A 15,593-nucleotide genomic window follows, 5' to 3' on the forward strand; every position below is an offset into this window, starting at 1 on the left:
CTCCACATCTAACCACAGACTGTCCTTACTCAGAACTCCAGAATCAATTCCAACTTCTTTAACGATATATAGCTCAGCTCTACTTGGGCACATTTTTCATTGAAAAACCACCTGTAACTCCCAATAAAACACGCAGAAAAAGTGCTAGGTAAGAACTCTGGGGTGCTAACAATATCTACAACTGAGGTCTGATATCAAAACAAAAAAATTAACATTACCTTCCACCACCCCAAAAAATAACCTCTTAAGAGATCCTCTGTATGCTAAAACATGGACAAGACCAGAAGACCTTCTCCAAAGGCGGCCTATTATAAATCTTTTGCTTATCTTATCTTAACTCATGTCTATTCATTTATTTAATCTGTGCTTGTCTGCTGGGACAAACAGGTTCACCTGTTTTCAACTTTCATATGAAAGTAAGCTATCTGCGAGGAAAAGGATGAGAGAGCAGCCCACTGAAGATGGAGTAATGAACAATTTTCCAGTTGCCTCTCTCTCTAAATTTGTCCTTATTTCAGGAGGTCACCAGATGGAGCAGGTCAGCACCTCATTCTAGCAAAGGGTTTTCAACTCATTTCTGCGAGCTCAAGCTATTCACAGAACAGGTCGGTGAAGAGACAGCTTAAAATGAAAGAAGGCATTTTTTCAGCCAATATATTAGGGAACTCACCAGTGCAAGATATCATAATTGCAGAAAGTACGAGTATGTTAAAAATTGACTGGAAAAATTCATAGAAGATTCAGTGGCTGACACAAGCCCAACGGTCTAGATGCAAATACCAACTCCAAGTCTCTACATGACTGATTTCTGGAGCCTTTTCTGTGCTTCTTCCCTACGTATCCATATTTTCTGAAAAGTAATGCTCTGCTAAATTTATCACTGGTCTGCCCTAATATAGAGCAGTCTTCATAGAGAAATGTAGCTCCATGTCCATGTGCACATCGCCTGCGTGTTATGTATCACAGCTTCAGAAAACAGTCACACAAAATAATTAGCGAGAAGTAAAAATAAAAAGCGCAACAGAAAAGCTACGCTCTGGTGATGTTAATGAGGAGATAATTCTCTTCCCCTTGGAGTTCTACTGTGTTAGTTAAAAACTGAAAAGGACTCAAATTAGCACTGTCCTAAGCTCCTAAACCAGTGGCAGCACTACAGTGCTACCCAGGCTCACAGTAGCACTTGATGGGACACTTGGAAGTGGAAAACAGTGAAGGGGACAGCTCTACTCCTTAGAATGGAAAAGTATGCAAATAAACCTCTTTAATCCTCATTTTGAGACTTTTCAGGAACAGCAACAACACAACAGTAATTTCAGTCTCCTTAAAGCCAATGCTTTTACATCGCAGCACTTGTGAACAAGCAGCCCCAAATTATCCAACTGTGCAGTAACTTTCTTTACAAGAAACCTCGCTATTCTTACAAAGCTCTCACAAAATTGCTGAAAACAAAGAGATCAGCAAGGTAACTGTCAAAAAATGAGGTTTCCTTCAGCTGCCCCCGTTTCTTCTGCCCTCCTAACAGTAGCAATCACATCCATTCAAGATGCTTCTGAAATTAAAAAGGCACGAAACGCGTGCCAGGAAGAAATTAAGGAAGCAAAGAAACAAACAAAATAAAAATTCTACATCTTTCTATGCGATATAAAGCAACACAGAGAAAGACAAAGGTAAAAGTAAGTGAGTGCACCCTCAGTGAATTTGCAGATGACACCAAGCTGGGTGGGAGCGCTGATCTGCTGGAGGGTAGGAAGGCCCTACAGAGGGATCTGGACAGGTTGGATAGATGGGCTGAGACCAACAGCATGAGGTTCAACAAGAACAAGTGCCGGGTCTTACACTTGGGCCACAACAACCCCCTGCAGCGCTACAGGCTGGGGGAAGAGTGGTTAGAGAGCGGCCCGGCGGAAAGAGCCCTGGGGGTGTGATCGACAGCCGGCTAAACATGAGCCAGCAGTGTGCCCAGGTGGCCAAGAAGGCCAATGGCATCCTGGCCTCTATTAGGAACAGTGTAGCCAGCCGGTCTGGGGAAGGGATCGTCCCTCTGTACTCGGCACTGGTGAGGCCGCACCTTGAATCCTGTGTCCAGTTCTGGGCCCCGCACTTCAAGAAAGATGTTGAGGTGTTGGAGCGAGTCCAGAGGAGGGCGACCAAGCTGGTGAAGGGTCTGGAGGGTCTGACCTCCGAGGAATGGCTGAGGGAGCTGGGGGTGTTTAGCCTGGAGGAGAGGAGGCTCAGAGGTGACCTTAGTGCAGTCTACAACTACCTGAAGGGAGGTTGTAGTGCAGTGGGAGTCGGCCTCTTCTCCCAGGCAACCAGCGACAGGACAAGAGGACACAGCCTCAAGCTTCGCCAGGGGAGGTTCAGGTTAGACATCAGGAAGCATTTCTTCTCAGCAAGGGTCATTAGCCATGGGAAGGGGCTGCCCAGGGAGGTGGTGGAGTCACCATCTCTGGAGGGGTTTAAGAAAAGACTGGACATGGCACTTAGTGCCATGGTCTAGTTGCCATGGTGGTGTCAGGGCAATGGTTGGACTCGATGATCCCAGAGGGCTCTTCCAACCTGATTGATTCTGTAAAAGGAATTCCATCAAACGCAGGCAACGTTTACCAACAACATATAGCTCTGTGAGTTCATACCTTAAACACCGTACTCGGGTCTTCATTTAGATTTACTCGGGTTACTACACGTCCTGAGTTCTCTTCCACGTCAAAAATGCTGGCACTGTAAGGGAACTCGACAACATCGACTTTGTATCGGACTCGACTTGCTGGTGTGCCCTGTAAGGCAAAACCAAAGCAACTGACATGTTTTTGTATTTTCACACATCTCATGAAGTTAGTGAAGGATTAAAATGCAACATTGGTAAACAAAACCTCACAAACAAAACTTGCTGTTTGTCTTCCTCATAACTGGGATTGTTCCGGAGCATCACCCGTGGCCCTCCCCACCTGTAACAGAGGGCTTCTGCCTCTCAGCGGGAGGCTGAGCATCACCAACGCCACCTACTATTCGATATCAGAGCTGACTCGAAGTACAAGATCAGAAAACAAGAAGGAGAATATACCTTTTTCCTACCAGCGATCACAGAAAATGCAGTTTTGCAAAATGATTTTAAGGAGCCGCATAACGAACCCTCCCGCTGTTCAAGCCCTGTTCTGATGACGAGGAACAGGCACACACAGCCCACGCATGGGTCACGAAGTGTCTGCATGCACGTGCACCCAAAGGTACCAAATCCAAAGGGGAATCAGAAGAGGCGTTGCCAGAGGGTACAATAGATGAATTTTTCTGAGCAGTAACTCAGCATTTTCTAACAGAAGGCTGTTTACCTGATCTAACTGATCTAAATAATAACATTTATTGTGAAGAATGAAGTCTCTTAAAGTATCCATTATATTCCAATGATCCCATTCCAGCAATCACCCTCCAGGGACCTTCCGAGGACGTGGAGTAACACCGTGCCTGTAAGCCCAGCCTAAGAGGCAGCTGGTCCCACATTGGAGAGACAGGAGGGCCCTGGCAGCTCGCGCTGACCTGTGGGATCTATCAAGTCCAAAAAGCAGAACTGGTGACAGTGGTTGTCTCTGGAATTTCCACAGTCCCACCACTCTCTGGTAGCATCCCTGGCTCTGCTTTCCTCTGTGTGCCTGAGGAACTTCTCTGGTAGCAGCAGGATGGTCCCTGGCACCCCCTCACTGAAAAGCTGCTGACACTTCTGGCAGGAATCACCCAACCTCTTTTCGGATGAGATGAATTGTACCAGACTGCTTACAGAGGATGTCTGGGAGACATTAGATTTGAACAGGTTACTGCCACTCTCAGCGAGTGCCCCTTCACTACTATTGATAGTAACCCACTGTTTTCAGAGATTACAAGGTGGCGTAGCAGCAGGTTACTAAAGCAGCGAAGTCAGCACGGATATAAACTACGTACTCAAGAGCTGTAAGACAAAGGGGCATCAAAGAAGGGGTTTAAAGCAAAGAAAGGGTTTTTTTTTGCACACTGATATATGAATAACTATTTTTCAGCAGACCAAAGTCTGTGTTACCTGGATGTGTGGACACTTGGGACATTTCAAAAAATTTAAACTGGGTTATTTGCTAAATATATTTGAGAGTAGATTCAGAGAAGCACTTAGAAATTCAGGTCCTATCATCAGCATGATTTCAGTTTCTTAATGCCTCTGAGTCTAGACCTCAGATTAGGTTTTGACCATTGTCTTTAAACAGACAAAATATCAGAGCCCACAGTGTCATTAATGGCGAACTGGTAGTTTTCATCTGTATTCAATAACGTGGTATAAAGCTGCTTTGTTGTTATTGAGAATACAGTCAGTGTACCATGTCAGCTACTAATTACGAAGAAACAGGAAATTTACTTCTCTAAACAGCAATAGAACCAGCTGCAAAAGTGGTTTAGGCGCACTAAATCGTATCAACATTTTGTTGATACAACAGAAACGCACTGAAATGCTCAGTCAAAACAGTCTAAACTAAAAGCTTTACTAGAATGGATTTAGCACGAGTATTTTACATCACGCTAATGCACGCTACAGAGCTGTGTAACGGTGTCAAGATTTTGCCACGTTAACTTCTGATGAGTAGTAGAACTGTTCAATGAATAAACCATACTTCAATGTGAGAAGAGTGACTCTTCAGCAAAGAATATTTATTTGAATTAAAAATTAGAGGTAGCTTGTATGAATTTAATTGGTGGTAGCAATATTACAGCTGTTAAAAGAACAAGAATACCTAAGTCTAATACTCGAAGAGTAAGTCAGAGGACGAGGCAGCCAGGCCACCTCAGCCTTCCTCCCCGTAAAACCCTGTGCATGTAACACCTTGCACGTAGAGGGAAGTGAGGCAGGGCTGGATGCAACGAGACATTCACCGAGTTTCTGGGGAGACTTGCCCTGCTGCTCCTCCAGACGACTGCAACCACAGCAGCGATGAGGCCGTTGCCTCTTCGAGCCCTCCAAGGAAACCAGCCCCAAAAGGGTTTATTAGGCCGTACACCGCTTCAGTGCCGCTGGCCAGTCAGCTTCAGCACCTTTAATAATTCAGGACTGGGTCTGCCAGACACCTTTTGGTGTTTAGTGAAGTAAGATATGAAAAAAACATGTTAATACTTAGAAGTACTTTCCAGGACCACGCACACTGAAGAGCGCAAATCCTTGAAAACATGAGAAATTTCAGAGATCACAGCATAGCAGAGGTGATTATACACCTTTCCCCCTGGCATTCTCTGATTCAGTCATTTTTCTTCAACATTATAATTAAGAAGAAATTACCTGCTCAAATCCACTCTCTTTCATTTCAGAGTAATGGTCTTCACATTTGCTTGGAAGACTAAAAGCTATCATCATCATTAAACCTGCACACACCAGGTAATTTGTTATTAAATAAACAAAAATCTCATCAGGTTATTGTTCCTGATATGACTATCAAGCACACTTTTCTCCTGTCATTTCTGAAAATAACAGAACAGGGATTTATTTTTTATTTACTATATTTTGGCACCAATGTAATTAGAAAAATCTCCAGAGAGATTTCCCAGGGAAATCTATTTAGAAGCAAGTTTTAATTATCTCAAATATTAATCATCTTTCGCCTCTGCTGTAAATTAATTCAGATGCATTCCTATGTCTGCAGCAAAACTCGAATATAGTAGATCATATTCTCAAATAAACCACAGTGCAAGGATTGTACTTGGCAGCAACCACGTTCATTCTCTCAAACCAAAGTTTTCCTGAGAGTTCAAGACTAATATGAAACTTGGATCTCAAACTCATCCAGCTTCAATTATTTCTTTTATTGCTGTATAATTCCTTAAGTTTCCATTTGCTCTGGGGAAATGACATTCATTTGTGACACAGCTGACAGGTCTGAAAATGTCCCCAACACTCCCATTAGATGATCGGGCTGCACACGAAGGCCTTGGGCAAAGAGGCCACGGAGGGTGCACACGTGCACTGTCAAGATAACTCTCAATGGGACACAGAGAGGTTGCAGAGAAACTGTAATGCAAGAAAGCCAGGAAAAATGGTGAGGTGATAAAATGTGAAACTAGTAAGGAGTTTTATAATTTAATAAATTATCTCCATCTGTAGATTTCAACGCAAATCTGAATGATTTGCATCGTGAAGAGTTCACTAAGGCAAATTTTGTAAAGTTAGTGCTATGAAAACAATTGGAAAGTGATGGTAAAACCAAACTTTACAGGTGGCTGCACATGTTCTTTGTAATATGCTCAAAGTGAAGGAACCAATAAAGATGGGGCAGACCACCCAGAAGGCAAGGTATTTAAAGGACGAGTAGATGTGGTGCTGAGGGACATGGGTTAGTGGTGGACTTGGCAGTGTTGGGTTAATGGTTGGACTCGATGATTTTAAAGGTCCTTTCCAACCAAAATGATTCTGTGATCCTAAGATTTTGGTGGGTCTTACACCAGCTATGGGTTGTGAATGGTGCACTCGTGTATATTTACCCTAAATTCATTTATATAAACTCTAATATTTGAAGTGGTTTATTGTTTAGTATGTAACTCAACAAGAGGGCCTGAAATTCTGAATTACTAAATCTGGAAATTCTGAATTATTAACTAGAACAAGTTGAACACAAAAAGAACATGAACTTTTAAAGCCATGAGATAAAATTCCTTTCAGAACTCATTGAATTTGCAGCATGTTTCCCATATACAAATCTCCAGCAGACACTATGAAATCCAACAGTAATAGTTTTTAAAAGATCAAACCCTGGACTGCCTGAAAATACTTTCATCTCCAATTAAATATCTGCAAAATCTCTAATTAAATACCTGTTCGCATTTTACTTTTAGCGGGTGCCTGTAAAACAATAAGGGCAATTACTCTCAGTTTGACAAAAGGGCTCCATTGAACAAAAACCTTACAAGGTGTTACGAGCCTGGATAAACCATTAAATTGGATGTTCTGGAGCTCTGGAAGCTGGCTGCTCGTTAAAATTAGTGTTCTGCATCTGGTTCTATTGACATTTCAAATCAACAAAATCAGAATATGCAGGGGGGAATTGCCCACAGAAGAAATATTCCAGCTTTTACAGTGATAAACCATACAAAAAAAAGGCATATAGAGGAAAAGCAAACACCTCAAGTTAGATCAGTCTTGGGAATATTCACCTCCTGATAAACAAAGCAAACAAACGGAGCATCTATCAAATAGCTCATCTACTCTCCTTTCAAAATATTAGGAGGGTTAAGAGCTTTGAGAACATAGTCATAATCATCTGGCATATTTCATCACCACGTCATTGCAATAAAGCAGTTTTTCTTCACTGTTCACAGTGAAGAAAACTCTCCCCTTCTGCTCTCCAAGGATGATTTCAGGTGTCCCGGAATAACTGAGGTAGGCGTACGGCCATCTGTACAGACCTGCTGAATGTAATCACAGGTAGCCCCTTTGCCAAGCAAAAAGCAACCACCATTCTAATCCCTCCACACCCAAGAGTCTCATTTAAAATAGATTTGTAAACTTTGGTACCTTAACAGGAAATAATCCAAGTTTAAAGCTCTTTCTCGTCACCAAAACCTTCTCAATCTTGAGACTGATCAAGTTTGACCTCTAAAATTTCAAGGCAAACCATTGCTCTGCTGTGCATTTGGTTTGATCATTCCACAGAGCTGCAAGAGTCCCTTTCTCTTGCTCCCGAAGTGACTGTCCCTGTCATTTTAATTCAGACTATACATCAGTTTGGGTAGGAAAGAAAGATACCATGCCTTTTTTTTGGTGGCCATGTACAATATGGGTTAGCATTTATTTTCAGTTTAAGTTAAATCAAAACCCAAGATGGAGAATGGAAAAGCAGCAGGAGGGAGGCAGTTTAAAAGCAGTTTGAGCTGTGTTCTCCCAGGCAACTAGCAATAGGACACAGCCTCAAGCTTCGCCAGGGGAGGTTCAGGTTGGACGTTAGGAAGCATTTCTTCTCAGCAAGGGTCATTAGCCATTGGAATGGGCTGCCCAGGGAGGTGGTGGAGTCACCATCTCTGGAAGTGTTTAAGAAAAGACTGGACGTGGCACTTAGTGCCATGGTCTAGTTGCCATGGTGGTGTCAGGGCAATGGCTGGACTCGATGATCCCAGAGGGCTCTTCCAACCTCATTGATTCTGTGATTCTGTGTGTCTCCGTACAGCTGCTGAGTGCAGAAATGGTGACTCCCCCAGATGGCCCAAGCGGTGTCTAGACACTGCTTCCACGCGTTTCTCACTTGCCACACCTCAAACATTTTAAGAAGCTCTGCTTTTAGGCAGAGCTCATCGTTCTTTAAAAGCTAAGCCCTCAAACTGAGCACTGAGAGGGGAAATATTATAAGCAGCCCTGAGGACTCTCTCAGAAGCTGATCAATGTCAAAGTGAGAGATTTAGGCATCTGTACCAACCCTGACACCGGCTTCAGACTTCTTCAGCTACAAAGGATCATCTATTTGCCCAAAGAATAGATGGCAATAGATGCTGGCTGGGGATACTAAAGACTTGTCCAGGCTTCTGGGACTCCACATATCTCTCCCTGTAAACACTTGAAAATATCTCTGAGAAAAAACGAAGCTGTGTACATTTGTGTTAGCTAAAGCACTTCAAAATAAATATTTTTCTACCTTAGCTGCTAGAAGCACTTCTCTGGCACCTCCAGCAGAGATGCAGTGTTTCTGTGGTCTCCCAGCCACAGAAAACCCTTGCAAAGTTACACACCTCACATAGGATACCTGCTTGCACCTCTCACCAGTTTTGACTTTGTCTTTTGGTCAGATCACTGTCTTCAACACAAAAGAGTCAGTGGGGAAACTAAACTCAATTAGGGTCCATGGAGTTCTTCCAGGAAACAAAGCAAGGAGTTTAATAGTGGGGAAAACCAGTTTCTCACTCAGTTTTATAATATTCCTGTCTGGGATTACTCAGGCACGTTTTTACGCTGTGTATACAGCAAGTCAAACCCATTTGGGACTCACTGGAGCAGCTCTGGCAACACAAATACAGAATCACAGAATCAACCAGGTTGGAAGAGACCTCTGGGATCATCGAGTCCTACCATTGCCCTGACACCACCATGGCAACTAGACCAGGGCACTAAGTGCCATGTCCAGGCTTTTCTTAAACACATCCAGAGATGGTGACTCCACCACCTCCCTGGGCAGCCCCTTCCAATGGCTAATGACCCTTGCTGAGAAGAAATGCTTCCTAATGTCCAACCTGAACCTCCCCTGGCCAAGCTTGAGGCTGTGTCCTCTTGTCCTATCGCTGGTTGCCTGGGAGAAGAGGCTGACTCCCACTTCACTACAACCTCCCTTCAGGTAGTTGTAGGCTGCAATAAGGTCACCTCTGAGCCTCCTCTTCTCCAGGCTAAACACCCCCAGCTCCCTCAGCCGTTCCTCGGAGGTCAGACCCTCCAGACCCTTCCCCAGCTTGGTTGCCCTCCTCTGGACTCACTCCAACACCTCAACATCTTTCTTGAAGTGCGGGGCCCAGAACTGGACACAGGATTCAAGGTGCGGCCTCACCAGTGCCCAGTACAGAGGGACCATCACTTCCCTACACCGGCTGGCTACACTATTCCTAATAGAGGCCACGATGCCATTGGCCTTCTTGGCCACCTGGATACAGCAAAGCCTGTTTGAGTGACTCTGCACACCTGGTGCCTGGGAAGTCCGAGCGCATTTGGGAGGCACAGCTTCACTGCACAGGGCTCCAGACTTGCCCTGAGCATGACGCTTGACTATGATGTCCAACAGCCTAAACTAATCCTCTCCTGGATACTAAGAAACCCCAGATAAACAGACAAAGTCCTTAAGCTCCAGCTGGACACCACTTGTGGAAGGAAAACTCAAGATGATGCACGAGGGAAACCCTTGACACACAACTGTCTCTGCTGTTGCCACCTTACCCAGTGCAGCCTCTTAACACGGTGTTACCACCCTTCGAGCTCACTTGCAGAGTGGCTGTGATGCCTCACTCCTCTTCTTCCTCACAATTACCCCCCATACAACCAGTCCAGCTTTTCTCGACTGGTCTAAAAGCTACCTCCCTCTCTTCTTTCAGATCTCTACACTACATAATACTTTGTATACATGAGTACTTCCACCTTAAAGGGATTATTCAAATGCTAAACAGAAAGTTTCTGTCTCTCTCAACTATTTCAACTGCAATGTTTGCAAAATTGAAGATTTGGATTTTACTAAGGTATGCCAGTTATGTAGAAAGAATCAAAGCTGCACTCAAGCTTTCCCTTGGCAGCCACATAACCTTGGCTCTAGTCTATTACCATAATGCCCTTTGGCTCCCGTGGCCTGGTTTTGTTGCTTCTGCTTAGTATTTTCTTACCCTTTACCTGTATTGTGTCTGGAAAGACAAGCTGAGCAACTACGGGATGTGCTGAGTAACTTGAAAAGTCAGATACCTTACAACTATTTTAAAACTGTAGAAAAATACACTGTGGATTGTTCCAAGAAACCAAAGGACAATATGTTGGTTTACGATATTCCAGGAAGCACTTGTAAATCAAAATTGACCAGATTTTGATCACCAGAATGGTATTAGAGTGTTTTTAACAAATGTAAAAGTAACTTCTGAAACATAATTTATATTCTCAGTCACTGCAAAAAAGTCAATTCGAACTGAAAAAGAAAGGAAAGGAGAAACTGGTACAAACTTAAACTGACATTTGCTCAAGACAGCCCTTCAAATCCTGCTCTGGCCTTTAGTGAAAAGCACTCGTTTCTATGTTTTAATTGACATTTCACCAAGGGCCTGAAGGAGTAACTATCAGAGATCTCTTACGCCTTCAGGCCAAGAGTTCTCTGACCACTTTGAAATCCACAGGTCAAAATAAAAACCTAACCAAGTACCTACTTGGGAGCGTTTGAATCTAGCATAGATATTTTTTTTTTAATTAGTAACTGTTAATAGCAACCAGAAATCAATGTTTTTTTGCAACCAAACCAATCCTAACAGTTGCATTCTAATGATGGCTTAATGTTTGGCATCAGATTTATATAGTTAAATTAAGATAATTACACGTCTTCCTCCTGACTCAGCCATTCCTTCACTCACACATATACATATTCATACATGTAAGATACACCAAGTTGCAAAGAATTTCCTGCACAGAGATTTGATGGGGGGAGTTTTTTAAAGAAAAACAAGATAACTTTTAATGTACATCTCCAATAAATTAATCAAATAGTAAAAAGCTCACTCTTACTCCTTGTGACTGTTTCTGGAAGCATATAATAGTCGCTCGTGGCACGTCCATATCTATATGCTGTAAGTTCCTAAATCACTCAGGAAATACCCTGCTGCTGTAAACCAGAAAACTCCAAGCCACAAATCTTTTCCAACCTCTCATTTTTCACCTGTGTTACTTTTTGTACCCACACCACCCTCACTGACCATTTAATGCTTGCATTTATATTTATGACTTGTCCTTTAGAAGTCAAAAGCCACAGATAAATGATCTTTTCCCAGGAACATCACTGAATGAGCACTTCCACAGTCAAAAAGTAAGACAGTTGGTAAAATACCTGCATCCTTGCCGATATATGATGATTTATTAACGTTGACTTCAGTCAACCTTATTTTTTTCTATCACTTACATGCTCGTCACTGCTGTTGTCACCTTTGCTGTTGAGGGACTAGGAGGAACAACAGGACAATACCACAATAGCCCCAAGTCCAGCAGCTCACAGGAAGTATTGGCTGAGGATGGTGCCTATGGGCTGAAATGGAGAGTGCCAAACTCCACCGACACCATTCAACACCTCCTTCCTACCCCAAACCTGCCATTCTGCTGTTGGAAAATTCTAATTTGCCTTATCTGCAGAGAAATCACATGCAGGTGCTGAGCATTTCAATCTGTGTTCTCATACCATCCATATTAATTTCACAATGCAGAGCAAAGTTGGGATTTGCTGAAGACTGTGGGCAGTCTCTGAAGAGCTGATTAGGTCTGAAAAGCTTTTATTGCAGATGATGAAAAAAATCTAGCTTGACTTTGATTCTGGGCAGAGTTTAATGCTGACAGGGGAATAGTCTACATTACTTGTAAAATGACAACAGAAAAATTCAGGCTTGGGTACTTCAAATTAGCTAGGCTCTTATTAGACCTGCCCTGATAGTCAGGCATATTTTAAAGCCACAATTATTTTCTTAATAGATATGTATTTCTTTTCCTGAACCGATAAAATAGATGTATTAGTACTGGGCAAATAAGCTTCCACCAGGTTAAAATAACCCAAACCAAACAACTAAACTATTGATGATGATAACTAAGAATATTCTTTCCCTTAAGGCAAGTTTAGAGGAAGGTACTCTTGCTGAACAGAGAAACAGTTGTGTGCTTTTTAAAACAATTTCTGGTGAATTCATATCACATCCTTTGTGACAGCACTTAATGTCAAACCCAGCTCCAAATAAATACAGATTTGCCAGTAGCACAAAACATCTAAACAGGTTCACTCAGTCGAAAAAGAAACAAAGCCATTTATGCCTGATCGTTTTCTCTCTCTTTTATTTTATAAGTAAAAACTATCAGCCATTAGTGTGAAATAAAATATCAACTTTCAAAAACTATTTTAAAAGCTTTTCTCCATACTTGGCTAACCTTTATGGCTACTGTATTCATTAAATGCCTACGGGGAGCTTCATTTTTAAGTCTTCATAAAAATCTTAACGTTACTGTCGTACACACTTATGCCTGTTCTAACAAACAGGATCCCACACTCAGTGGTTTTGATCTCTCTCTCATACCCATGCATTGATTTCTCCACAGAAGTAGGAGCAATCCCCATATCTTTCAAATACAAACCACTCAAACCCATATAAAATAACCCCATATAAATACGGAAGGAAATCACAAGGAAGGAATCTGGGAGACGTAAGCACTTCAGCCAGGTTTTTATTCTGCCCTTCTCACACCACCCAGAGATGGCTGTTATTACCCACTGTACAGAACAGCACCCAAGCTTATCCGTGTCCCATTTCTACATTTAACTGTTTAAGTGATAGTGACAGAAATGAGACAAAAGAAAAGAGTTCAGAAGGGTTTGGGTTTATTTAAATGAAAAAGTGAAATAACTTTGCATTAGAAAATGCTCATTCCACAGGACTACGATTTGTTTATAAATACATATAGGTTAATCAGTTTCTGAACTATTTTGTTTCCTCCAGTATCTCAGTGATATCTGAGCCACATTAAACCCAGGGATTATCAAATGGAGCTTGTATCAGAATGGGCAAATACTTTACTGAGACCAAAACATCTTGTTGTAGGGCAACAGATACTATTAAATACCAGCTGCACAAAACCAAGTTAAAAAGTGATCCTCGAGCACCAATGAATAATTATATCTTTTCTATCCTCACCAACCCATTTATGTCAAAATTTCAATGGAATAGAAATTAATCTTCTTGCCCAGTTTCACTGATCCTTAACATCCTTTTCTGCAGACTCTTCTCAACGGTCAGTATGATAAACCTGCTAGGAGCAAATACGTACTGGTGCAAGGGGAAGAGACAGGTCCGTAGGACTGTGACTAATCAACTTAATATTTTACATTTCTACTGTGGCAATCAAAAAATCATGCAGTTCCAACAGTGATGCACAGCCAGTTCTCCCTGCTCTCCACTGGCAGATCACTCTGAAGCGACTCCACTTGTAACGTGGGCAGTTATTTGCTGCTAACTGCTGAGGATGAGAGCTCTTGAACGGAACACGGTCTCCCACAGCATCCTCGCAGCTAAACTGGGAAGTGTGGTCTGGATGATCGGGTAGTGAGGTGGATTGTGAACTGGCTGAAGGAAAGAAGCCAGAGAGTGATGGTCAGTGGGACAGAGTCCAGTTGGAGGCCTGTGTCTAGCGGAGTCCCGCAAGGGTCGGTACTGGGACCAGTTCTATTCAATATATTCATTAATGACTTGGATGAGGGATTAGAGTGCACTGTCAGCAAGTTCGCTGATGACACCAAACTGGGAGGAGTGGCTGACACACGGGAAGGCAGCGCAGCCATTCAGAGAGACCTGGACAGGCTGGAGAGTTGGGCGGGGAGAAATTTAATGAAATATAACAAGGGCAAGTGTAGAGTCCTGCATCTGGGCAAGAACAACCCCATGTACCAGTACAAGTTGGGGACAGAGCTGTTGGAGAGCAGCGTAGGGGAAAGGGACCTGGGGGTCCTAGTGGACAGCAGGATGACCATGAGCCAGCAGTGTGCCCTTGTGGCCAAGAAGGCCAATGGCATCCTGGGGTGTATTAGAAGGGGTGTGGTCTGCAGGTCAAGAGAGGTTCTCCTCCCCCTCTACTCTGCCCTGGTGAGGCCGCATCTGGAGTATTGTGTCCAGTTCTGGGCCCCTCAGTTCAAGAAGGACAGGGAACTGCTAGAGAGAGTCCAGCGCAGAGCCACGAAGATGATTAAGGGAGTGGAACATCTCCCTAATGAGGAGAGGCTGAGGGAGCTGGGTCTCTTTAGCTTGGAGAAGAGGAGACTGAGGGGTGACCTCATTAATGTTTATAAATATGTAAAGGGCAAGTGTCATGAGGATGGAGCCAGGCTCTTCTCAGTGACATCCCTTGACAGGACAAGAGGCAATGGGTGCAAGCTGGAACACAGGAGGTTCCACATAAATATGAGGAAAAACTTCTTTACGGTGAGGGTGACCGAACACTGGAACAGGCTGCCCAGAGAGGTTGTGGAGTCTCCTTCTCTGGAGACATTCAAAACCTGCCTGGACGCGTTCCTGTGTGATATGGTCTAGGTAATCCTGCTCCGGCAGGGGGATTGGACTAGATGATCTTTCGAGGTCCCTTCCAATCCCTAACACTCTGTGATTCTGTGATTCAAATTCTCCAAGACTAGCCATTAAGGTACATGTCTCTCCATTTCTTTTGTTTACTGCTCACATAATGTCTGTCCTCTGCTGCTGCATTCCTTAAATACCCTGTAGCACTAGTAATTGATAACTACTGCTATCCATTACCTACTTGATGATACTACTGTCTTTCATGTACTTCAAACAGACAATAGTCCAGATCTTCAGCTGTTATAACTACCTTAAAAGCCTCCAACTTCAGTAATACCCCATTGATATGTATCACCTGGAGGGAATTTACTTACCTGTGTGTGTTAGGGCTTTCTACAAAGGGATAGCAGGACTGTCCTTACAGAAACACTGCTGTAGCGTTTCTGTCCTTGGGTGGTAAATAAATTACTACGTAGCATATTTAGCTAAGCGACAGTTGATTTGTGTCAAGGCACTGCCATCAGCTTTTAATGTGCATGGCACATTCTCTCTGAACTCTTCTCCCTGAGGATTATTCTCCTTAATGTGCCAAACACTAACAATTAAAAATTAAACCTGGTTGGCAGAACATCTTTGGCTTTTAGTGTCCTCAGTGTATCATCTGGTCACCAGTGTTCATCAACCTCTGATTACAACAATTGGTGTTAACCTTCAGAATAGCTAACAAGTCAAAAATACGTGCCCAGTTCTGTCCATCAAGTGCATCACCAGGGAACAGTGCTAAAAGCCAGTGGCAGACATAAAACTGCTCATCCCCAAACCAGATGCACTCG

At 43.1% G+C, this 15,593-nt stretch overlaps 1 protein-coding gene across 4 annotated transcripts in view; it reads right to left on the bottom strand.

Moving 5' to 3' along the window:
- PCDH15 (protocadherin related 15) overlaps positions 1-15,593 on the bottom strand; it is a 358,337-nt gene that overhangs the window by 95,010 nt on the left and 247,734 nt on the right. For all 4 annotated transcript variants that reach the window (XM_068416522.1, XM_068416519.1, XM_068416520.1 and 1 more), the window contains one exon: positions 2,637-2,777. In XM_068416522.1, the coding sequence (XP_068272623.1) occupies positions 2,637-2,777 (141 nt within the window). The remainder of the gene's footprint in view (positions 1-2,636; positions 2,778-15,593) is intronic.

This window comes from Nyctibius grandis, chromosome 20, assembly GCF_013368605.1.
Source record: "Nyctibius grandis isolate bNycGra1 chromosome 20, bNycGra1.pri, whole genome shotgun sequence".
NCBI classification, from domain to species: domain Eukaryota; kingdom Metazoa; phylum Chordata; class Aves; order Nyctibiiformes; family Nyctibiidae; genus Nyctibius; species Nyctibius grandis.